At 36.2% G+C, this 24,052-nt stretch overlaps 2 protein-coding genes across 5 annotated transcripts; both read left to right on the forward strand.

Moving 5' to 3' along the window:
- The first annotated feature begins 10,206 nt into the window (after positions 1–10,206).
- pnp4a (purine nucleoside phosphorylase 4a) lies at positions 10,207–16,917 on the forward strand. Its single transcript, XM_039694786.2, has 6 exons — positions 10,207–11,887; positions 12,284–12,447; positions 12,841–12,944; positions 13,845–14,020; positions 14,118–14,308; positions 16,092–16,917. Exons 1-6 carry the CDS (start codon positions 11,733–11,735, stop codon positions 16,307–16,309), a joined length of 1,008 nt encoding a protein of 335 aa, XP_039550720.1. The 5' UTR covers positions 10,207–11,732; the 3' UTR covers positions 16,310–16,917.
- Positions 16,918–17,225: 308 nt separating this feature from the next.
- c21h20orf96 (chromosome 21 C20orf96 homolog) lies at positions 17,226–24,008 on the forward strand. 4 transcript variants are annotated; one of them, XM_089124968.1, is made up of 10 exons: positions 17,226–17,454; positions 17,559–17,674; positions 17,764–17,891; positions 17,977–18,135; positions 19,069–19,168; positions 19,518–19,675; positions 20,161–20,262; positions 20,368–20,454; positions 20,584–20,702; positions 23,873–24,008. In XM_089124968.1, exons 1-10 carry the CDS (start codon positions 17,447–17,449, stop codon positions 23,892–23,894), a joined length of 999 nt encoding a protein of 332 aa, XP_088981094.1. In that variant the 5' UTR covers positions 17,226–17,446; the 3' UTR covers positions 23,895–24,008. The 4 variants fall into 4 exon arrangements, with proteins under 4 accessions (XP_088981094.1, XP_088981096.1, XP_039550719.2 ...); XM_039694785.2 differs by lacking the exon at positions 23,873–24,008 and adding an exon at positions 22,276–23,866 and having other exon boundaries at positions 17,229–17,454; XM_089124970.1 differs by lacking the exon at positions 20,368–20,454 and having other exon boundaries at positions 17,228–17,454.
- The last annotated feature ends 44 nt before the right edge of the window (positions 24,009–24,052 follow it).

A 24,052-nucleotide genomic window follows, 5' to 3' on the forward strand; every position in this document is an offset into this window, starting at 1 on the left:
TTAAACCGGACTTAAAGGTACAATATGCAAGATTGTTTCGCCACCAGGGGTCGCTAACCTCTTACAATAACAAAGGCGTATATTAATGACGTATATTCTGAGTCCCGTGGATATAAAGGAATAAGGACGTTTAATTCTACCGAACTGCACGCTAAATTACTCACACAGGTCAGTTTATTAGAGGAATTAAACTTGAGGTTACGCAGCACTGCTTCACTTGCTCTAACAGTTTCACTATCACACTAAACTGCATTTGAGTGTGTTGAATGTTAGTTAGGCTGTTTGTTGGCTGTATGTAGACTAAGCTAGATCAACATTAGAGAAAAACATACAGATCATATTCTAACGTTTCATCATGTTGAACTATATAACATTGATTAGTTTTATATACATTGATTTGCTCACCTGTTTGCTCAAGTAATATGCAACACTCACGTCTCTGTCAAGTAGAGCTCCAAGTCGCGGACTTGGAGCTCTCGGCATCTCGAAAGATGTTGATCTTCGTTTTAGTCCTCTTTTTGCTCAAAGTCTGCTTGCCATGGTCCATAATGTTTGAACAAAACCCTGCTAGGGACGCTCACGCTGTTGAGCACACATAACGGGCATAACGCCATGGTTACTATTGCAGTATGAGGTCAAACCTGGCGGAAACCGGGGGTATCGCGGATATGACGTCATTGACTGGCGACTCCTCACCCCTGCTCACACGCCCCGTTTCCTTGGTTAAAAATCACAATTTTCTCATGATTTACAAGTAGTTGGAAACATTTGGGATATTGTGAATAATCAACTAAACAAAATATATAACATTGGCCTAGTGGTTTTTGGATATTTTATTGCAAAAGTCCTGCATATGTTACCTTTAAACCGTTACAGATACTGAGCCTAAAATGGATTATGGCTCAAGCAGAACAGTTTATTGCCCTTTCCCTCGTTCTTCTCTGTGGATGTTCTTCTATTACTGCAACTCAAAATGTTTGTTTATATTTCTGTTATGGAGCCTCAGCATCCCTCAGGAGGTGTATTGTGCTAACCTCACTGTGAAGCTGCCCGAGGTCCAAAGATTCATGACCTCAACCAAGTGCGTACGTAGTAAACCTCAACCCGGATAAGTTTGTGAGGTCAAAGATCAAAACAGATATAGCGAGAGAGAACAGACCTGAACAATATTAGTTTAGTTAACCTACAAAGCTATTAAAGGTCAGTTCAAGGCCTCAATGCGCTGGTCATCACTTCTTTTTTACTCTTAAATTAAGTTTGAGGTCTAGGTGAGTGGAACTGGTGTAGTAGGGTGAAACTGGGATTAAAGAAAGGTGAAGGACATGTCCAATCTCTCCAGGCCATATGAACACTGCTGTGCAGGAGCGAGGGTCAGGGAATCAGTGGCCTGGTTGGGGGTAAGAGGGGAATCGAGTCCAGTGTTTCATTACAGAGGCCTAGGACACAACCACACAGACTTCTCAGTCTACCGCAGATTTCATTAACCTTGCTTTCTCGAGTCCTTTTGGCAGATATTTGATGGACAATGGATACAGAATCAACTGTGAAAGTTCAAGTTCACACTAGTATTAGTTCATCACATTAATTCTGAACAACTTCCACTAGCATCTGACAACCAGAACATAGGCTACACTGAATTAATTTCAAACACGTTTTGTTTTACCTTTCTGAAATTTAACAAATTCTTGTAATGTCTTTAAAATAAATGCTTTTGATATTTTATTTTATTTTATAAAAACATGCAGATACATTCCTTTTTTTTTATTAATAATTAAGTTATTTACACAACTATTAAAAATTTGGGGGGTCAGTATTTTTTTTTATATACTTTTACACAGCAAGGACACATTACATTGATCAAAGGTGACTGTAAAGACATTTATAATGTTATAAAATATTAGATTTCTGTGCAAATTAAGGCTGTTCTTTTAAACTTTCTATTCTTCCAAATCCTGAAAAAAAATGAATGTTAAGCACAACTGTTTTCAACATTAATAATAATAATAATAAATGTTTACCAACCCAGGAATAAATTACAAATACTTTAAAATAGAATATGTTTATTTGTGACATTGTTGTTTGTGACAACATAGTTATTTGTGCCTAATTGTGACATTGTGAAATATTATATTAGTTTATATATGTATATACCTCATTACCTATATATATATATATATATATATATATATATATATATATATATAAACTTATATAATATTTCACAATGTCACAGTTTTTATTGTATTTTTGTTTCAACATTTTTTATTGTATTTTAAATTTCAAAAACATTATGATTAGTCATAAAATATATAGATGTTTACTGGAGGTATGCTAGATCTGAAACAGATTTTCACAATGCACTTCATCATCCCTTTTGCTGTTTGCAAAGAGCTCTAAATCAACGGAAATGGTTTAACATGCTAAAAATATGCTGCTGTCTAAAGACATTGTTATAGAAACCCACCTGTTTCCCAGAGAGTGTAAACTATAAGATAACTCACTGTATCGCAGGTGCCAGACATTGTCTGCAATTGATTTCCTGTGTGTCACTGGCACAATTTCAAGAATTTTTTAGAGATAAAGCAAAGTTACTTTACAGCAGACATCTATAATGTAATGAGCAGTGGATTCTTACTTAGTATTGGGCGCATGCAGTCATAACTAAGTTTGCTAACTCTAAATCTTAAAAGCACTTCCAGTCCACTATTGATTCAGATGTATTTTGTTTTCTTTTAATCATCAAGTGTAGCTTATGTGATGCTAGCCTTCTTCAGAGTAATGAATTATTTAAAAACAGCATCAAGCACCCATTTGATGATAAATTATTCATGGGTGCATGAAGAATTCGCATTTGATCAATTGTGATTCATATTGTCAGCTGAAAGCATTTTAAAGGACACTTTTGAGAGTAAATATGATGAAACTCAGTTTTATGACTCTAGAAATAGTAGATTGTGTCAGTCTTAACTGGCAATGCTAGATTTTGTGAAAGAATGTGATAAGTGATGAGAATATGTGAGTGTGTGTCATGAGCTGCATTTTATACAGTAGGCTATATAAGAAAAAGACCTGATCTGAAAGTCATTTGCAAATTTCAGGCAATGTAGTCGCATCCCTCTCATGAATTATTAATGACAGAGCAGACTAAAGTGTGAAACTGATGAGTGCAGATAAGTGTTTTGAGTAAGTCAGTTATGATGATAAAAAAACAAAAACAAGTGTTAGTACTCAAATACTTGCAGGGAATACATGCAAACCGAATACAATAGCCTTTTTAGGCATCAGTATCACAGGTATTTATTTTTAGATTTTGACATTGGATGAAATGCTATGGTTTAATTCCCAGTTAGACATTGTATGAACACTGTGTGTGTATGTCAGACGAATTTGATATGTTATTCAATCTGACTGGATAATCATTGAGTTTATAAACCTAAGCATGCAATTTCTTGTACCATAAACAACAGCACTGATGAGAATATCCTGTTTATGTTCTGCACATTTACAAGATCCCTTCAGTGTTCAGCAGGATCTGGTAGCAGGTGCGACCAGCTAATCCTGGAGAACTAGTTTAGATTTAGTGACATCTACTGTCCAGTCCTGGAAATTATTCAAAGGTTTAGCACTGTGAGGCCATATAGAACAACTTTTGGTTCCCCGAAGAACCTTTCAGTGCCCAGTTCTTAAAGGGATACTCCACTTTTTTGGGGGGAAATAGGCTCATTTTACAACTCCTCCAGGGTTAAAAAGTTGAGTTTTACCATTTTCAAATGCATTCAGTTGATTTTTTTCATAATTAGAAGAATATCAGTTATCAGACAGTTTCTGGTCTCATGGACATGTTAGGTAACTGATATTAGGTTACTGGTGTGAAGAATTTTTTGTGCAATTGAAAGGATATTAAAGGCTCTTGGTGCACAAATAAAGAAACTTTATTTTTAAGAGTGAAGCCAGAATGTATCAGAGTGATCGGAGGCTGAGAGAGAGAGCGAGGGGGGTGTGTGCAATCACTCCATGATTCTGGTGATTTGTGGGGTGCCACAAGGAACTACACCATGCATGAATGGGCACAGTTGGCGCAGAGGAATCAAACTGAGTCAGAAGCGATCCAGGGTCCCTCTACAGTCGCTCTGCTCCCCTGAGTGCTATGTGTGTCTCTATCTCTGTCTCTCTCTCTTTCTCTCCTGTTGGCATGGCTACTAAAATACAGTATTGCCAGAAAATATAAAATGGCAATTTATCTGCTGAAATGGCAACATGTGGATGTGTATGTGGGTCGAAAAGACAAACAAACAACAAAACATGTTTTATTACAGCCACTTAGTTAATGTGCATGTTTACCAATTATGTTTTTCGATGCATTTGATATCTCTCTCTCTCTCCTCCTCTTCCTCTTCCTCCTCCTCCTCCTCTCGTCCTCTTTCAGGCAGGATTAAAGATCTTCCTACCTTAAAGTACCTAATCCCAGATGTGGGTAACATCACACAAGCACAGACCTCGACTGTGATGGGTTTACACTAATGCTATTTGAATATATTCCTGTTTGCTGATATGCTGAATGTCAGTATACATTCTGACAGCTTAATGTAACCCTGTGTTGAACTTGGTGTCTTCATGAAATCCTTGTGAATAGAGTTCAAAGGCAAACATATTTTATTGTAACATAATTTCAGAGAGATTACAAAGTAGTTTAAACTAGCAAAGGATACACTATTATGTTTTATGTACAATTCTCTTATGTGAAAATACAGTAAAAACAGCAATATTGTGAAATATATTTACAATTTCATATATCAGTGTCCCATTTACATATATTTTAAAATGTATTCTTATAATAGCAAAGCTATTACAATATAGTGACACATCCTTTAGAAATCATGCTAATCTGCTAATTTGGTGCTCAGTGTGCAAACATTTCTTATTAGTATCCATGTTGAAAAAATGATTGTGCTCGTTAATATTTTTGTGGATCCTGTGATAAAAAAAAATCTGGATTCTTTGATTACTAGGAAGTTCAAAAGAACAAAGAGATCTTTTATAGCATAAATGTCACTTTTGAAAAATGTAATGTTTCCTTCCTGAATAAAAGTATTAATTTCTTTACACACATGCACACAAACTCACACACATGGATAAATTTCCCCTTAATAATTCATGGTGGCCTTATAAATTATACAAATTATAATACAAACATTGCAGACCTTTGCCTTAAACTGAACATATTTTATAATAGAGATGGACTATATGAAAGACAACTTTTCTTATCTACATTAAATGCTAAGATTTGAAAAAATCGACATAAAGCTGACATTTTCTTGATATAAATGTCTGCTTGAAGGTAACTTTAAAAATCAGAATTTTAAAAAGTGTAATTCGAGTTATGGGACTGACAGGCTCCTGGTGTACTCAGCTGTTGTATACGCACTTACTAAAAAATTACCCATCTCAAAACCTGATCTGTCATAACACTGCATGCAACCCTCACAGACTTAACGGAGGTCTGGAGAAATATCTCCATATCTCTGAGTGACAGTGCCACATCCCCTTATTCTGAGTGTAGCCGAGCGTGGCCCCCATGCAGGGCCCCCCTCTGCCTGTGTTGGCCTTCCCCACAGCAGGGGTCCCATTATTGGACTCAGCTAGTCGAATGTCAGCAGTCCCCCCTTAATTCACAACGACGGTGCATTCACTCACACATCACATGGATACACAGATCCAGCTGAGGTGGGCCGCAGAGACCAAAACAATCAAACAAATCTGCAGATATATAATGTGGAGTGAAACCTACTGTATGCAAACTTTGTGTGTGTACATCTTTAGGATGCCTGCAAGCATGTATACATGACTGAAGTGGAAAATGTTTAACATAATGACATATAATACTCATCAGAATCAGACAAATGAGATTGAGTAATTCTCTGAAATTGTGTAAGTTGTGCCTTTGAGTTTTCTTTTCTCTTATGATTTCATTCCAGACTCAAAGTATCAGGACCATAGACTTTGGGGACAACCATTGTTCCTGATAATCCCAACTGTCTTGTGTTACCAGTAAAACGTGGCCTACATCATTTTAAATATATCTAGTCACTAGTTAAGTGACAACGCATATTCATCTAAAATAATTCTGTATTTTCAGCTTCAGAATCATGAATATTCTTATTCTGGTGTTACCATAATTGCCCAAGCTTATTCATTTACTTTACACCCCCAATATTATTTAAAATTTAGCATTTTAATCAACAGTACAGTTTTTGTTAATCATCATATGTATCGAATAATGACATGAGGGTATTTTTAGAAATATTAAGCAATTATAAGTAGCTTATGAAACTTTCTGGCTGGCTGAGTACAGGCCGCCACACTACGGTTTCGGAGAATTCTTGAAAAACTTGAAGAGTTTTTTGGTTTATTTGCATAGTTTGCATAGTAATTACAGCTGTTTCGTTCCTGTGTATATTGTGTGAATGAGGGCTGGTGTTTCGGCAGATAATGTGTTTTGCGGTAAGCATTATGCCATACGAAACCGTTGCAGCTGAACCTACTTTAATGAAGACAGTGGGGCTCGACAGCCTTAGTCAAACGGGTTGGCGCGTGTGGGTAATCCACTGGAGGCAAGTTGTAAAAAAGAACCCAAGTGCAGTTTATTACAAACAAGAAACAAAAACATGAACATGACGCATACTAAGAGTGGTTACAGGGAAACAAAACTTGACAAAGACTTATGGCAAACATGTTTACACGGAAACGTTTCTGAAGAGAAAACACAAAAGTGGCGTTGCATTGTCACTTTTTATTCTGCGTTTAGACGAGCGTTTTGGGTGGGAAATCCGTGTGCATATGATGACGCAAAAGTGTGTGAAATTCAATGTAGTATGTACTCCAGGCGGCTGGGAGTGCATACTACAACAACACCAAGTCCGCGCGCCTGCGTACAACCTTCACTCTCAAGCAGACTTTTGCGTTTTTACCCTTTACACGGGAACACGGCGGTGGAGAGTTTTTAAGATTTCCACTCTAGAGGGTGGTTTCACTTTTTTGCGTTTTTAAGCCCCAAAAAGCCGTCACCGTGTAAACAAAAGGCACATCCGATAAAATATTTTTACGTTTTTACCCGCGAGCGTTCTCGTGTAAACAGGGCCTTAAATACACAGACTGATGACAAGGGAAACCTGTGAACAATGAACAGACGATTAACCAATGACATTCCACCAATGACACGTGGCAGGATCACATAACAAACAGGGAATCACATGACAAACGGAATCACATGACATGAACAAACCAAATCGTGACATCACTCAAATCCCTGGGAGATGTACTATGGGTGATTCTGCTTTTAAATTAGTTTGAAACTATTTTTGTTGGTGGAACAAAAATAAACTTCAGATAATCCGAAAGTTACTTTTTAGCTCAGCAGTTTGCAACCTACAACAGCAGGTTCCCACAGGAGCAAGACTGGCCTGGCATGCCTGTTTGTGTTTATGTGCGCTAGCTAGCCGAGATAGAGATATGCCCTGTTTAGCCCTGCCCTTCTGTCTACCACCTCCGCACTGACAAACAGACTGCTCCAGAGATCATGCCCAGTGCGGCTAATCTATAATAATCCACAGCCCAGGCAGCGATTCTCTCAGCGCAGGGGAGTATTCTGGCAATGAGAGTAGCTTACTGTGTGATACCAAAACAGAGCATCATTAAGTCCCATTGAGTCAAACGCCATTGCAAATCCCCCCGTTGGGTGGAATCATAACGAAGGTAATCATTTTCTGGCAAACACTTTTTCTCAATGCGAGTGTTTGTTGTATTTGTGGGCCCAATGAGGACAGACTGTCAACCTTGAAACCCTCCCAAATAAAGGGGGTCACATATGGTTTGGGACCGCAATCGCGGAATAGTGTGTGTGTGCATGTATCACAGATGTGACTCTGATTGTTTGTGTGTGCATTGTGCAGTCACGCTTACACCGGTGAATATTTGCCATCATTTTGCCCCATTTTTTAGATCCCCAACAGAGGGACTGACTTCCATGGCAACAATTAGTGGCAATTACAGCCAGGACAGTTTGATGTGAGCTTTATCATAGCATAGAGTAGATTTACTGTAGCTATGACAGCTGAAGTGTGTCCTATCCTTCATGGACATCTGCAACTGTACTCGGGAGAAGAGAGTCTTCTCTTGTGTACTATATTTCTCTGAAATTGGTCAATTAAGTGGCTCTTAACTTCCCTTTCACCCTCCGCCCTCTCTGAAATGCAATTATGTCCTTTCTTTTCACATGGTCAATTATCAATGCAGGTCTATTAAAATCAGATTTGCATAATATAGCATGCTCTGTAGCATCAGGCTAGAACAACACATTAATCAAGCAGAAGGATGTGTGACTTGTAGGACATCTTTTAAGACGGTATTAGAGGCCAGCACAGCTCTTCTTATCCTGGCGACATTGGGTGGGCCGTTGATTCCAAGAGTGCGCCCTTGATTGTCGTCCTACATGTTTTCTGGCTGTCCTTGGCTCTTGGCACCCGGCAGTGGAGCCAGATGTACATGGATGACCCTGCTCCATATGTGTTCAGAGGATTAGGGTCAACTGCTTAAGATTCAGAGCCACACTGGCTCCCTGACTCACCTTCATATGGCCTGTGAAAGGGCAAAAAGGGCGAAGGGTCCCCTTTTTAATTTGGGTCAAGTCCAAGCGGCAGCATTCTAATCTGAAAAATGAAGTCTACCCGGAAGTGCGAAAAACTGCAATACATCTCAAATCCGCTAGAGGGAGGTCCCAAAAGGGAGCAAATATACATAGATCCCATGTTAAAATGTCCGTTTTCACAGCATAAATTCATGCTTTTACAGGTTGGTCCCATGGACTTTTATTGTATTTTTCGATAGGTTCCGAGTGCCTGACAACTGTGATGGGGTGATTTTTTTTTAGTTTAGATCGTATTTAGATATAAAATGTATGACAAATAAGGGCGGTTAACTTTGATTGACAGCTGATAACGGGCTGCTCCGAGTGGAATTTGACGTCTCGGCCATGATCTGACACAGCATCATTCCACCTCTGAATCATTTCTGAACATTTGTATTTTGTATTTCTCAAGATTTTCTAATATGGCGCCTCCCATACCCCCCATAAACAGCCTCAAAACTGTTCTTCGGAAAGTCTATGGGTGATGTCACAGACGCTTTGTCCATATTTTTTACAGTCTATGGTCAAGTCATGATTAAATTTTACAGGATGTATTTTTAGTAGGTTTTTTTTATTGCACTATATATACTGAAATGTTTTTTTTAATTGTATATATATATACATACAGTATATCGGCTGTAGTTGAATTGTTGTATTTTGGGCTCCTTCAAATGTGTTATATTTTTGGGGGTTTTCCAATAAAAACAACCAAATAGATGTCTAATCAATTAAATCTATAAAACGTTAATAATTAGATTTACTGTTATATTATTAGTAGCTTATGCAACTTGGGAACTTGTAGTTTAAATTTTATATGTATTATAAATAAATATATTAAGCATTATATTGAGCATTTTCTGACATGTTTGTTCATAAAAAGAACCAAGAAACAACAAATTCAAAGAATGATGGTGAGGTCAGGGTTAGGATGAGGACTCAGACATATATATGACCCTTTTACAAGTCACAAGGTTTCCAGCAGATTCACTAAAAACCGAATTACTGCACACCTCCACATGACCGGCCCGACGTCAGAGCATAGAGTGAGTATTGTGGAGCACGTGAAATTGCTCGCGCTTGAGAAATGTCTGGCACGTTCCAAGCACTGTGCTTTTATTTAAGAAATTGCTCAGGCTACGGGGCTCATTTTTCAGTTATGATGTTCAGCCTTTTTTTAGGCCACGGATACCTTGATAGATGAAAGAATGAAGCAGCTTAATGTCAGCTTTGGTTAAAGTAAACTTACCATTGTGTTATTTTTTTGCAAAGCTAAATTTGAGACCAAACAATACGTTTAAGTAGATTAAAATGAGATTTCACTGTTAACATCAAATGTAAAAAAAAAAAAAAAAGCAAACTTCACATTATATGTTAAGGTTTTTCATTTCTGTTTTTTTTTTTTAGAATCCATTAATAAGGAGTGAATTGGGCAATCAGATTCCAGTGGGTGAAATCACATGTGCCTCATATGCCACAGATTACGTCTGAGCAGATGGAGAGAGATGCATAGGGTATGCTTGGCACTCGACATTGTTAATGTAATTACAGAGAAAGGGATACGCTTCCTTTCTTTCTCTCTCTCTCTGTCTATCGTTCTCTGTCTTTCTCTATATCTGCCTGATTACATTGTATAACTCACATGAGCCTAGTTAGATGTGACCCGCTATGCAAGTTACCACGTTCTTTTGGGACAAAAGGTTTTGTCCCAAAAAAAGCTATGTGTCTGAAAGCCATCTTGACTGGTGCACATTGTCAGACTAATGGTATGTGAGAGAGCAATGCTGAAAATGTAAATATTATTGTCTTCAGCTGAATGTTCCTCGGGAACGACCATTTACAGGATCGAGTCTGTTGTTGAATTCTGTTTCGTCTTCGCCGATCAGTTTTGTTTGGGATGCAACTTAAAATTCTGGTTATACAACTGGATGATATTAATACTCTAGTAGCTTTATTTTACAGCCCTGTTCTCCATGTACATACTACATATTATATACTTATTGTTGTAATAACTGGGTAATTACTGGGTAGTCCTGGACCTAACTCTAAACTTAACCTTAACCCATGTAGTTACCTTTTAATACACAGTGTTTTCTTGGTGTGTGTACTGTAAAATAAAGTGCAAACAATACTCTATACTGTTTGTATAAATTAATGAAAAGTAAAACACTAAACAACTAAAATAAGTCATTTTAAATGCCGTAAGTGTAATATAAATGGATATTGAGTTTTTGAGATTTGCTAAACATCATTATTAAACGAATTGTGTTTTACTAAATGTAAAATGTATATTGCATCAATAACATAAAACTAAATATTAAAGTAATGTATCTTACAGATCCTGTTACTAAAAGTGGAGAAGATGTGGGGAAACTGGTGTATCATTCTTTGATTTCGGTCAAGGACATTTCATGCACAAGCCAATGAGAAGCTGGGTCAATCACTGTGTGAAATGCATTTATCTTAATAATAGTGATGGCAAGAGAAAAGAAGTTGATTTATAGCTTTGAAATGTTTTTACAAGACTTTGGATCTGTATCTTAAAGTGCAAAATTGCTTGCAATCAGACAAATCTTGTAAGGTCCCAAAATTCAAAAAAAATTCTAGTCTCATGCTTCAGATTTGGGAAGGAGTCTGTACCCCTAATGGGCCTCACATGTTTACCGATGTGCATGGAGGAACTCAATCTCAACCCATTGACAGATCTTATACTGCAAACCGGATATACTCCAAACGCAGTTGGAAATTAGTGTGTTTTTTTAGGCTAGTGACATATTATTTTTAAATTGTTTTAATTTATTTTTAGTTTTTTTCCCCCCAAGTGATGTCTTCTGATCCTATGATTAGATTTGTCGGGCGAAAAAATCCCCCTTGTGATGCAATTAAACTTTGAATTCACAATGTACACTGATTTTATTTACTCATAAAAGCATTATATATTCTTTTGTGGTTGGTTTTAAAAGCTTACTTCTCCCAAATCTAATTGAAAGTTTAGTTTGCCTCTGATATTACACTTAGACACACCTACAAATTACAAGGCAATTCATTTGGCATGACTAAGAGTTGTAACCAATCAGAGCGTTTGTGTGTGTTCGTGGTTTACTTAAATCGAGAGAGCTGTTCTCTCATTCACACACTGCTCAAATCCAGGAACACTTCTTCGAGACAAACACACAACACCAACATGCATAGTAAAGATCAAATCTGGTAAGTTACATTTTCTCTCCTTCTTAAGGTTAAGACAAAGTATATCTTAGGATTGTGCTTTGTGCTGAACGAAATGGCATACTTTTTCTTGCAAATGTAGAACTGTAGCTACTGTTTATTTCTGTAAATGATGTGCTCATCTTACAATATGAAACAGTGTTTATGTCAAGCAAATGACAATAAAGCAATAATGCCATAATGCTTTTTATTCATTCACAGTAGCCCTGATATTTCAAAAACGGTTAAGGAAACAATCCACAATGTGCAGAAAATGAACTACAGTCATATATAATGGGACAATAGAGCCAGTAACTGATGCTTTAAATTCCACAGTTCCCTCTAATGAATATAGTCAGGCTTCAAGTTTAATAAAGACTGTTTTTTTCTTGTCACCAGCCATGAGGACTACCAGAGAACGGCAGACTGGCTGCTGTCCCAGACACAACACAGACCTAAAGTAGCCATCATCTGCGGATCTGGACTGGGCATGCTGGCAGACGCACTCAAGTGCCAAGACTCTTTCAAATACTCTGACATCCCTGGCTTTCCTCAGAGCACAGGTAGCTAAGACACTGCTCAGAACATGTATTTGCTTCAGGTTTTTCTCCATTTGCTAAAATAAAGACAAAGTATTATCAAACAGTAGAGCGTGACACCAGCAACACCAAGGTCATAGGTTTGATTCCCATGGAAAGCAAGAACTGATAACAGTTTTTGCAATGCAAGTCACTTTGGATAAAAGCATTCGCCAAATGCATTATCTACATACAATAATGTAAAATATGTCAATATTATGCTAGCATGTTAGACTGTTCAACTTTTAACCTGCAAAAACGTCAGTTTAAATATCTCCTTCACATTTAAAATGATGGAAACAAAGTTATAGGGAAAAGGCTGTGTGTATTTTGGTATAAGTAATAATGCTTGTTATGTGTTTGTGTGTATTCAAACAGTGAAGGGTCATGCTGGAAGGCTGGTTTTTGGGGAGCTCAAAGGGAAGACCTGTGTGTGCATGCAGGGTCGATTCCATATGTATGAGGGACACTCGCTAAGCAAGGTTTGTCTTTTTCAAACCACATTACATGCACCACTTCTTTGCCGTAAACTGTATGCTATAGTTCAAACATTTGTGGTTGGTTTTTGAAACAAGTCTTTTATTCTCACCAAGGCTGCATTCATTTGATTTATTTATTCCTGTGATTGCAAAACAACATTTTTTCAGCATTATTACTCCAGGCTTTAGAGACACATGATCTTTCAGAAATCATTCTAATATGCTGATTTAGTGCTTCTGTGTGTGTGTGTGTGTGTGTGTGAGTGAAAACAGGCAGTATTTATTTAAAATAGAAATTATAGATGTCTATACAGTCACTTTTATGTCGTTTAATGCACCCTTTCTGAATAAAATTACTGTATTAATTCTTACAAAAAATAAATGATTCTTACTGACCCCAACATTAGTGCGCATTTTCAACATTTTTTTTTTTTTCATTTCAATACATATTATTATTGGGCTAACACAGTTTAATGTTCCATCAGGCTTTATTTGCTTTATGGCCCATGTTGATACAAAATCTATCTTGACAGTTTCCTCATGTGTTATAAATAGAATTATGTTACATAACAAGATGATATTACATTCCAAAAGTAATAACTAAAGAACACTATTCTATTCATGCTGTGTCATGCTGCAGTCTAAAATGATGATAGAATAAGAAGATTTCTTTTTTTGGATGCCCACACTGTATAGTCACTTCATCCTGGTCACGCTGAGTCACATGCTTTATGTCAGTGCGCAATTAAACATTCAATGAAACGTTTGTATGGTTTACATAACACAGTAGAGTTAGAGAGTTAGATTAAAATGGCTTATTGGTAATATGCCTTGTACAGTACAGCAGCAAGCTTTGGTGGATGTTGAAAATGGATTACCAGAATTTGTGCTTGTGTTCCTCAGGTCACTTTCCCGGTAAGAGTTTTCAAGCTTCTGGGTGTCGACACCTTGATTGTCACTAATGCTGCGGGGTCATTAGCGGACAGTTATAGCTGTGGTGATATTATGATCATTCGAGATCACATTAACTTCCCTGGACTTGCTGGACTGAACCCTCTCAATGGCCCTAATGATGATAAGTGAGTATCGATGTACATGTTGAAGTGAGTTAAGAAAGTGTTCATTTATTATAATCACCAGTACAAGCTATGTAATCATTTATCGGTCACTATCAAGGTTTGGCACTCGATTTCCGCCCATGTCTGGGGTCTATGACAAAAGCTTACGGAAGATGGCATTCGACATTTGTAAGAGCATGGGCGTCTCCCAGTATGTCCAAGAGGGCGTGTATTGCATGGTGGGAGGACCCAACTTTGAGACCATAGCTGAAGCCCGACTTCTGCACAGACTGGGAGTGGATGCAGTTGGTAAGATGGTGTCTCATTTAGTAAAATCAATAATTCATATCTAATCAGAATTTTTTAAGCGCCCTTATTATGCTTTTTTTACCAACTTTTATGTGGTTATTGTTATTTATTTTTTATTGAATTTTCAAAATCACAGAGTTTGATATCAAGTTCTTGACACTTTTCTTTTACACATTTTCCCATTTGATAAGTATAACTTGTAACAACAATAATTTGGAAAAAAAAGATAAAAGGCATCACAAACATTAAATTCCTTTAGAAGAGATACAGATCTTTGGGCTTTTCGACTTTTTTTTTTAACTTTACAGACTCAAAATACATTTTAAAGTTGGGTTTTGAGTTACTCCATTTAGTTTGATGAATATGAAATTTTCCTAATAATGGAGACACATTGATAACATAAATTTTTCTTTATAGAAAAGTCAAATTCATTTGTATGAAGCAAGACAGACGACAAATTTAAGACAAGGTTGCAGTTCATTTTACTACCTATAGAAATTGAGACAGAAAAGATTGAAGGTGCACAATAGACTCTCTTTCACAATTACACAAACCGCAATTGTAATCAATATCTAGATGAAAACGCTCTAATGTGTCTTTCACAGGATATATTCTGTGAGCAATTTTAAAAGACACTACGTTGGTTTTATTTGATACATAATACCAACTAAGAATTCGCCAAAAATGTTCCCACTCAAATAAGGGAAACATATTAACCCAAACAAATTTAGATGGAAGAGATGCTGACAAAAAGAGATCTAATCAATTGGTTACTGCATGTATCATTAATTAAATCAATATACTGTATAGCTGTTTGTAAATGCAAAAGGTCTGCAAAGTTTCAAAGATCAAAGTGCTTAACAAATGGAGTTATCATTTAGATCCGCTCCAAAAGCAAAAGATCTAATGGATGCGAATGCTCGAAATTCAGATATATAATGGGTGTTTCGTTTACGACATGTGCTCTATAACGGTAGACCAGTCATAACAGACTGAGACATCTGAAGGGGTTTAGATAAAGTGCTTTATTTAACCATTTCAGACACTGTGTGAAAAGCTATGATGCTGCAATGTATATTAAAGTGTTTTTAATCTTTCTTGGATGCATGTATACCTCTTGTAGGAGACCGGCATAACAAAATAAGGAACCTTTAATATAGCATTATAAGGGCTCTTTAAATTGCTTAAAGGGATAGTTCACCCAATAATGACAATTCTGTCATTAATTTCTCACCTTTCATCTTCAGAACACAAATGGTTCTAGGTAGTAAAAAAGGTAGTAAAGATATCATCAAAGTAATCCATGTGACTCCTGTGGTTTAACCTCAATTTTATGAAGCGACGTGTTCACCAGAGCACCACGACACATTCGTGTTGTGTTGACGCGAGAGCAGACGTTGCATTGGAGATTAATATTTTGTAAATAAAGTGCTAAATTATGTTATTTGGTGCACACAAAGTCCTTGTGTTGCTTCATAAACTTCACTGGAGTCACATGAATTACTTTAATTATGTCTTTAATACCTTACTGGGGCTTGAAAGTGATAGTTGCTTAGGCTGTCAATGGAGGGAAGATCTTCATTTGTGTTCAGAAGATCATAAAATCTTACAGGTTTGGAACGATCGACATGGTGAGTAATTAATGACAGAATTTTTGGACAAACTAACCCTTGAAATTTAGCAGGATTTTTGAAAACCTTAATTAAATAGAAATAGTAAGTGGAAGTTATATTATCTTAATTGTGCATTTTATTATTTATTTATACATAATTTGCTTTTAAAGGAATGAGTACTGCACCAGAAGTGTTGGTCGCCAGTCATTGTGGCATGAGAGTCTTTGGTCTCTCCCTCATCACCAACAAAGTGGTGAAAAGCTATGAGGACAATGAGACTGTCAATCATGAAGCTGTGCTGGAAGTGAGCAAAATGCGTTCAGAGACGCTGCAGATGCTGGTCACAGAGCTCATCAGCCGCATGGACATCAACAACAACACGGCATAATGTCATCAACACTGTAACTGCCCATCAAATCCTCATTCGGAAGAATCTGCAGCTATGCTGTCATCACTCTTTTCATTGAGTATAACTACAGAACATCTATTTCAATAACACGTTTTTTTGTTTGTTTTTTTTTAATATTTAAATGTTAAGATTTCATTATTTGCCTTGATCATAAAAAGGATCTAGTTTGATGGTGCCATAACAACAAACTTAAAAAACTGTGAGATATTCAATATGTTATTCATAAAATGTATAAAAAAGAAGAAGAATTGTGCAGTGAAAGTTGTGTATGCATCTGTATATTCATGACGTTACATAGCATTAGGCCCTTTTATGTGGGAAATTAAATGTCTTATGCACTGCCATTCATTATACAAATTTATATCATTCCTAATGTTAATATCTCGACGATAAAGTATTTAAAATAATGTATTAAATCAAATATTTAAATCACTCCTATATATTTATAATAGTACATTTTATATGAATCTGTTTGTGTTGTAAATTTGCCATTGAATAGACCTGTTCTGTATAACCTTCTCTTCTATATAACAAATACATAATCTTATCTTATAATGCAAGAATGTCAGCAATAAAAGTGTATTTTGAAAATATTTTACAATTAATTCTTTTATCGAGTGTTCTGCAATGCAACAATAACAAGTGTATTTCGACGAGAATAGCCTAACTATATTTTAGCTACTATCGGCCTCTATCACTCACTTTGGTACAATCACATATAATCTATAAGGATTTAAAGTTCTTCATATAAAGGATTGCATTTGTGTTTAAATTAAATTAAGAAAAATAGAATGACAGGAAACGGAAGAGAATTTCCCCATTTTCGCGCATGCTCAGTATGTCCACTAGATGGCAGCAGAAGTACGTTGTACACAGGCATGTCGTCGTGTATCTTCGGTTGCTATGCCAAACTTCTGGAATACTGGAATTGTTTAAGATCTCTTGATGACTTTTTGACATCGACAGAACTGATTTAACCGGTGAAGAAAACATCATCATGACACGCTAAGACAGTTGAATTTCCATCCGGTGGTATGACTGACTGACGTCAACTGTGTTTATGATTGTTGTCACATTATAATATTGTTATAATGTTTGGGAATTTTGTGACACATAATGAAAAGGTTTGCAGCACACGCCATTTTTTTTCTTTCATGTAACGTTATAAGTATTGGTCTAAAGTAAAATATCTGCAGTTTGACTAAACCCTTGTTAATCTTTTTTCAAGGATTACAACAAATGGGAGTACAAGAACAAAGCCTTTGCTTTGGGCACCATTTCATCATAAAGCAGTCATATCATCTAACAAAGGAGAAATCATACCATCTCCAACTGGAAAATCAGGTATTTATGGAAGATAAATGTAATGCTTCTACTGTAGTGAGACATATCTGCATTTGCATTATTTTCTGTAATCTCTGCTTTATGAACAGGAAAATCTCCAAACACTGTCCAAAATGATTTCACAACACTCCCCAAACTCTCTACAAGAAGGGCTCCTGTAAAAGTGGAGCAGGACCAGATCACCTCAAAGAGGAAAGACAACATCAAAGCACTGATGGTGTGTACTGTAAAGCAGGAAAGCCGACTTTATTAGTTCACTTGTGTTTGGTTTACGCCACGCTGACAACTGCAATCTGTTGTAGTTACTCATCACATCCAGAAAAAACACAATAAAAGACCTGGAGGAGCACTGTGAACAGCTTCGAGAGAGGAACCTGCAGATGGCCAGAAGTATTATTGACACAGACAGAAGCTCATTCTCCAGAGCCAAAGAACTGCTCACACAGAGAGAACAAATGAGGGTGAGCTATATTGTTTTACGTTTTTAGATCCCACTGTACTCAAAGAGCACGGAATTCAAAGTTTTTCAACATTGAGTATTAAAGGTGGAGTAATCGATTTCTGAGAAATGCTGTTGAAAGTGCATCGCCCCAAAACACACTTGTAGCCAATCAGCAGTAAGGGATTGAGGATCATGAGAAAAACATTTATTTTATAATGTGATTTACCCCTTATTTTCAATTATTTTACTTAAACGAAAGGTTAGGATTTTGCCATTTTTTTAATGAAAGATCAAAAGGATAAAAAATGCGGATTTTATTTTTTGCAGCCATTTTTTTCAATCATATTTACCAGGGGTATGATTAATTCTGAGAACAACTTTATATATATATATATATATATATATATATATATATATATATATTAGCCTTTATAGACATACTAATTCAAAATTACTCAACTTAAAATTATTTATAGTAATATTAGCAGCTTTTAATTAAAAAAAAGGACACAAACCGATTGTCTTTGACAATACTACAACTCCTTTATTATTTTGGATTGGCAACCATCTAAACACATCATAATGCTAGCGTAATCTACATTTAAAAGCATCAAAACAGACCTGCTGTGAAATATTAAACATAATACAACTAACGTTACACAAATGTGCCGCAAGTTGTGCCGATAGTGCTTGGTACTGATAGTGTAGAAAAACCGTGACGTTTTCTACTATGTAGTTCTGTGCATGCGTGACACGGTTCGTGCAGGTGGAACGGATCGTGTACCGACAGTGTGTTTGTGAATTTATGGGCAGAGCTATAAAGATAAGGGTGTGATCCTTTTGGGTAGGGGGCATGTTTGTTTTGGTGATTTCAAATATCTCAGAAAACGCTTATTGCACCTTTAAGTTCCCCTAACCAGTGAAATTTGATATCATATGTTTTTTTTTCTAGAGATCAGTGGTAGCTTTGAAAAAATGGGATGACAAACTTATTAAAAGTGCTAATGCAGAGCTGACAGATACAAAGGAAGTGTTACAGACTAATCTCAGCGGTTAGTTGAAACTTCTACATTTTACAATCAATTATGTTTTAGCTATTTTCATTTCACTTTTGTGGAAGTATGTGGAAACCCTTTTCTAATCGAATGAATTGGCTTTGCTATTCCGGTTATATTATTACCATTCAAAAGCTTGCAGCCGGTACAATTTCTTAACATGTTGTTCAAAGATGTCTCTTATGCTCTCTAAGGATGGGTTTACTTGATCAACAATACAGTAAAAGTGCATTTCAAGCAGACGTATTAAATCTACTCCAGCATGATATTGCCCCTGTGCGCACAGAGAAGTCTACATGTTTGGGTACATAGGGACAAGTTTCAATTGACTATCTTATAAGTGCAGGTTTGCAGAAGCAGTTGGACATGGTAAAAGCAGAGGTGGTAAAGGCTCGGAAAGAGCTCCGCTTCCTGAAGACATACAAAGATATGGAGTTTCCAGTCAAGGCCTTGCAGATTGCAGACATGAAAAGAAAACTAGATAAACTGAAAGAGATGCAACAGGTAAAAAATGGGTAGCACTTTATTTTACAGTCCTGTTTCCCCTTTATATTCTATGTACTTATTATAGTAATTGCAATAACTGGGTAATAACTAGGTACTCTTTTTGAACCTAAACCTAACCATAACCTATGTAGTTACCTTATTATTACCCAGTACGTCCTTAGGTAAGCACACTGTAAGTGCACATACTGTAAAAGAAAATGCAACCGAAAACAAGCAGGACTTACTTCCTGGATAAATAAAAGCTGACCATCTGATGGGTAAAGAGTAAAATGTACTTCAAATTAGATCCAGGAAAATGCTGTATTTATTAAAATACACATGTGGTTGAAAACTTTATTGAACAAAAATCGACATGAAGTGTTCAAAACACAAAAAAGCCCAAAGGCTTGTTTCCATTGTGGTCCGACCGTCCTTCATAGGTTCTAGTTCCCATAAGAAATCTTCAATAATGTTTTAATATGTTTTTCCTCTATAATTGTCAGAAAGAGCAAGAGGATATCAATCTGTTGTTTGAGAAAGAAGCAGTCTATTTGAAGAGATGCCAACACCAAAGAGAACAGGAAGTGCTTTCTGCTATTGTTGAGGTAAAGAAGATATTTTATGTCAATTTTTTCATTTTCTTTTTTAAATAAAGGTAATTATTGACTTTTCTAGGTGCATAATCAATCATATCTTTATTTAATTTTCAGAAACATGAATCCTACATCCCTTCCATTGTCAAACTCATGGACTTACAGAATTGCACAATGAAGGAAAAGATTAATATGCACAGAAAAGTGATTATTTTTAAAATACATTATTAAAGAAAATCTTATCTAATCTAATCTTTTATTTAAAGTATGTTTATTTGTAAATTTATTTATGTATTTATATTGTATATTTACTGTATATACTGTATTTTTAAGGTGATATTGGAGCTAGAGCAGAAGAACGAACAGCTAATGAAGAGTATTCGGGAACTGCAACTATCGAGACCAAACATCAGGAGAGAGATCTTTCCAGATGTTTTCCTGAAATCAGATAAGTAAGTGGATGAGGACAAAGAGTTATTGATGGAAACAGCTTCTTTATCACAAACAGTTCTTATGTCCTATTAACACAAGAACATTGGCAAGCTCTTCAGTTGAAGCATTCCCAACTTATACAGCAATTGCAGTTGCAGAGAAAAGTTCTCACAAAATTGACCACTTGAAAAGGAGTTCAACAAACCCCTCAAAATGTCTAACAGTGCTGTTAGTATGACCCTACCCCTCCCATAAACAGATATAAAACAGCAACACTTCAATTTCAAGAGCCTTCTCAAACATACTGACAGCACACAGCTCATGATAGTTTAACATCTAATATGGGTTATTTAAGACGCTCATTTCATGCATGAGAAACCATTTAAAGGGATAATTCACCCAAAAATGCTGATTCTGCCATCATTTACTCACCATCATGTCGTTACAAACCTGTAAGACGTTTTTTCTTATGTAGAATGTGAAAGAAGAAATTCCAAAGGATGTTTCAACTGTTTTGTCTATACAATAATAGACAAACGGGGTCCAAAACAAAATTAGACCCCCTTGACTTTCATTGGATGAACAAATACCACGAGATTTCTTTTGTTTTCTGATGAAGAGCGTTATACAGGTTTGGAATGACATAAAGGTGAATAAAAGTATGTATTTTCATTTTGCTTTATTGGAGATCCAGCATTGCAAATCTGATAAACTACTTGAGCAAAACTTGCCCCATCTACTTTCAAACAAAGTCTTGGTTTTGAAAGGTATTGGGCTTTTGGAGATGGTGTAATATTACAGTTTTGGAAAAGACTCCAAAGGCCATCTTAAAGATAAATGAAGAACAAGAGAATGCTGTGCATTCATGGAATCCCTGGCGCCCATTAAAGGTTAATGAAGGTTTCACATTTCCCAACAGTCTGTTCCAAAACAGCATGTCATTTTCCTCTCCAAAACAATCGGACACTTTATTCCAAGGTCCTGCACAACCTCTTGCCACCCTTGGGAACGGTTATATCACAGTTAAGACATATTCATATGGACCTTTGGTCCTTGAGTGTTATGGCCTAGGGGACAAAGAACGTGGAAAACAAGCAAAAAACACTTAGTGTGTTCACAAATCATGTCACACTGAGCAACAAATTAAAAAGGTTTCCATTAACTAGAGATAATGATAAACAGATCTGGGATTTCCTTCTCCGCTCGTGACAGAGACATGGCTTTAGTATCTGCAGATGTCCTGAGCCCCAGCAGAGAAAGTTCTCGTGTTTCCGGTCTTAAACAAACTGTTCTAGGCTGTGGTGACCATGTTTAAAGGCAAGAAGTCCTTATTTACAGATGTGTTTGCCCACAAAAATAAAAGAATTGTCATCATTTGTCCATATAATGAAACTCATTCTGGTCTGCTGTAGTTTTGGACCCCATTGACTTTCAATATATGGGCAAAAACAGTTCTTCAGAATATCTTCCTTTGGTTTTCAATGACATTAGGGTGAGTAAATGATGTCCGAAGTTTCATTTCTTCTGTGAACTAGGCCTTGGGTTGTATACTGGCTGTTTACAGTCACTGTCACTGTGTTGTCTATATTTTAGGTGTACTCCAGATATGGACGTCCATCTCAATATACCCCAAGAGGATTTACTCCCCGTGTAGCCCTGTGCTGAATGCATTACCTTTTTGAGTCTTCCCCTGAGCCGCTACATATTACTTCATTAAATCATTTTACTCAGTCAAACATTTTTACAGATCTTCCTTACTTTATTTGTCTTTTCTTTCAGTTTGTTTTATTGGCTCAATCCTCTTTATTTTTTTTTTCTCTATATATTCTACTCTAGTGCAAGTACCGTAATTTACTGATGTGCCTTTAAACTTGCAAATGCAACTGCATACTACATTTTAGTGTTAAGCTGCAGATGTTAAGTGACCACTTTCCCTAAATAGTAACAGAATACCTCTTTAAAAATCTGATTTTTTTTTATTAGCATTTATACAGTAGTCTTAATGTAGGCAGTAGGTACACTAACATTCAATCTTTTGCTCACAAAAGCCATTTATTTGATAAAATACTGTAAAAATATATTTTTATGCTGATTTTGTGCTCAAGAAATATTTTTATTATTATCAATGTTGAAAACTGTGGTTAACCCGAACCGCTTAACATTTTTGTAACAAAAACAGCATTTATTTGAAATAGAAATCTTCGTAACATTATAAATGTCTTTACTGTCGCTATTGATCAATTTAATGCATCCTTGCTGAATAAAAGTAGCTATTTATTTCTTTCAAAAACTTTTTTTGAATTTTTTTTCTTATTTTACTGAGCCTAAACCTAACAATAGTCTCCCGATAGTTAGTTGACATGATGTAGTTGCAAATTTAGAATGTCTAAAGTGGACTATCGACATAGTGTAACCTCAAATTATTCATAATACTTTGTATTGTTTGCCAAGCGCATAAATCGCAGCCTGAATATATGAAGATGCTCACCGTATTCTCATGTCGAGCAACATGATGTTGGAGTTTGGTACCAGTCAGCAAGCAAATGTTGCAAGTGTCAATCCTCAAAGTATGCAAGTGCTTCATTTTATGACTATAAATAACTATTTATCTAGCAAATGGAGCATTTCAAAGCCATTTTGCAAATCTTGAAACAGTAGTTGTGTGACATTGATGTAATTGACCAAAGTGTGGGAACAAGGCTTGCTCTGTAAACAGTAATGGATTTCAGCACCCCAGTGTACGGGCGACTGGTTTGATTACTTTTGTTGTTTCAGTTGGAAAAGATTCAACTGAGCCTCGGAGAATTAAAAATTCCTGGTAAAAGAACAACTGTGTGATCTAAGCAGGGGATAAACCTTCTTCTATTTCACTGATGCGAAGATAGAGGATTAAAATTTAAAAAAAAAATGTATTTCCATGTGTATCCAGTGCTGGAATGCTTTTTTCCAATAAATAAAACTTATTTTAGAAACAAAAATACTAAATAGAAGCATTAACATGACAACATTCATTATCCAATTGCAAAAAGAAGAAACATCTGTGGATGTTTTTCTCTAAAAGAAAAATAAATGCAATGTGTGTGGTTTCACATTGCATGACTTTCCAGTGATGACATCATTAAATCAAGATGCGTTTTACATCAAAGCAATTGTATTAATGAGAACATTCTCATAACTTGTGATATCTCAGCTCAGCTTTAAGCAGGAAATGACAGAACATCGACGTCATGGAGATGGAGTGGGACGGTGCTAAGAGGACACATTATATATTATTTCGTGGCCCTGGATGATGTTGAAAGACGCTCAGCGAGGACCCACGAGACTTACAGTGAATTGCCCATTTGTTGAGCTATGTTTATGGATCATGTGA

Source organism: Pimephales promelas, chromosome 21 (genome assembly GCF_988280905.1).
Source record: "Pimephales promelas chromosome 21, fPimPro1.hap1.1, whole genome shotgun sequence".
In the NCBI taxonomy this organism is placed as follows: Eukaryota; Metazoa; Chordata; class Actinopteri; order Cypriniformes; family Leuciscidae; genus Pimephales; species Pimephales promelas.

Excerpts from the sequence above, each read along its gene's own strand:
- pnp4a (XM_039694786.2), top strand. The coding sequence starts at position 11,733 with ATGACTAAGAGTTGTAACCAATCAGAGCGTTTGTGTGTGTTCGTGGTT. Across the intron at positions 12,448-12,840 it reads TGGCTTTCCTCAGAGCACAG|TGAAGGGTCATGCTGGAAGG; the intron begins GTAGCTAAGACA and ends GTATTCAAACAG. Across the intron at positions 14,021-14,117 it reads AATGGCCCTAATGATGATAA|GTTTGGCACTCGATTTCCGC; the intron begins GTGAGTATCGAT and ends GTCACTATCAAG.
- c21h20orf96 (XM_039694785.2), top strand. Across the intron at positions 19,676-20,160 it reads AACTGAAAGAGATGCAACAG|AAAGAGCAAGAGGATATCAA; the intron begins GTAAAAAATGGG and ends TATAATTGTCAG. Across the intron at positions 20,703-22,275 it reads GTTTTCCTGAAATCAGATAA|GTGTACTCCAGATATGGACG; the intron begins GTAAGTGGATGA and ends TCTATATTTTAG.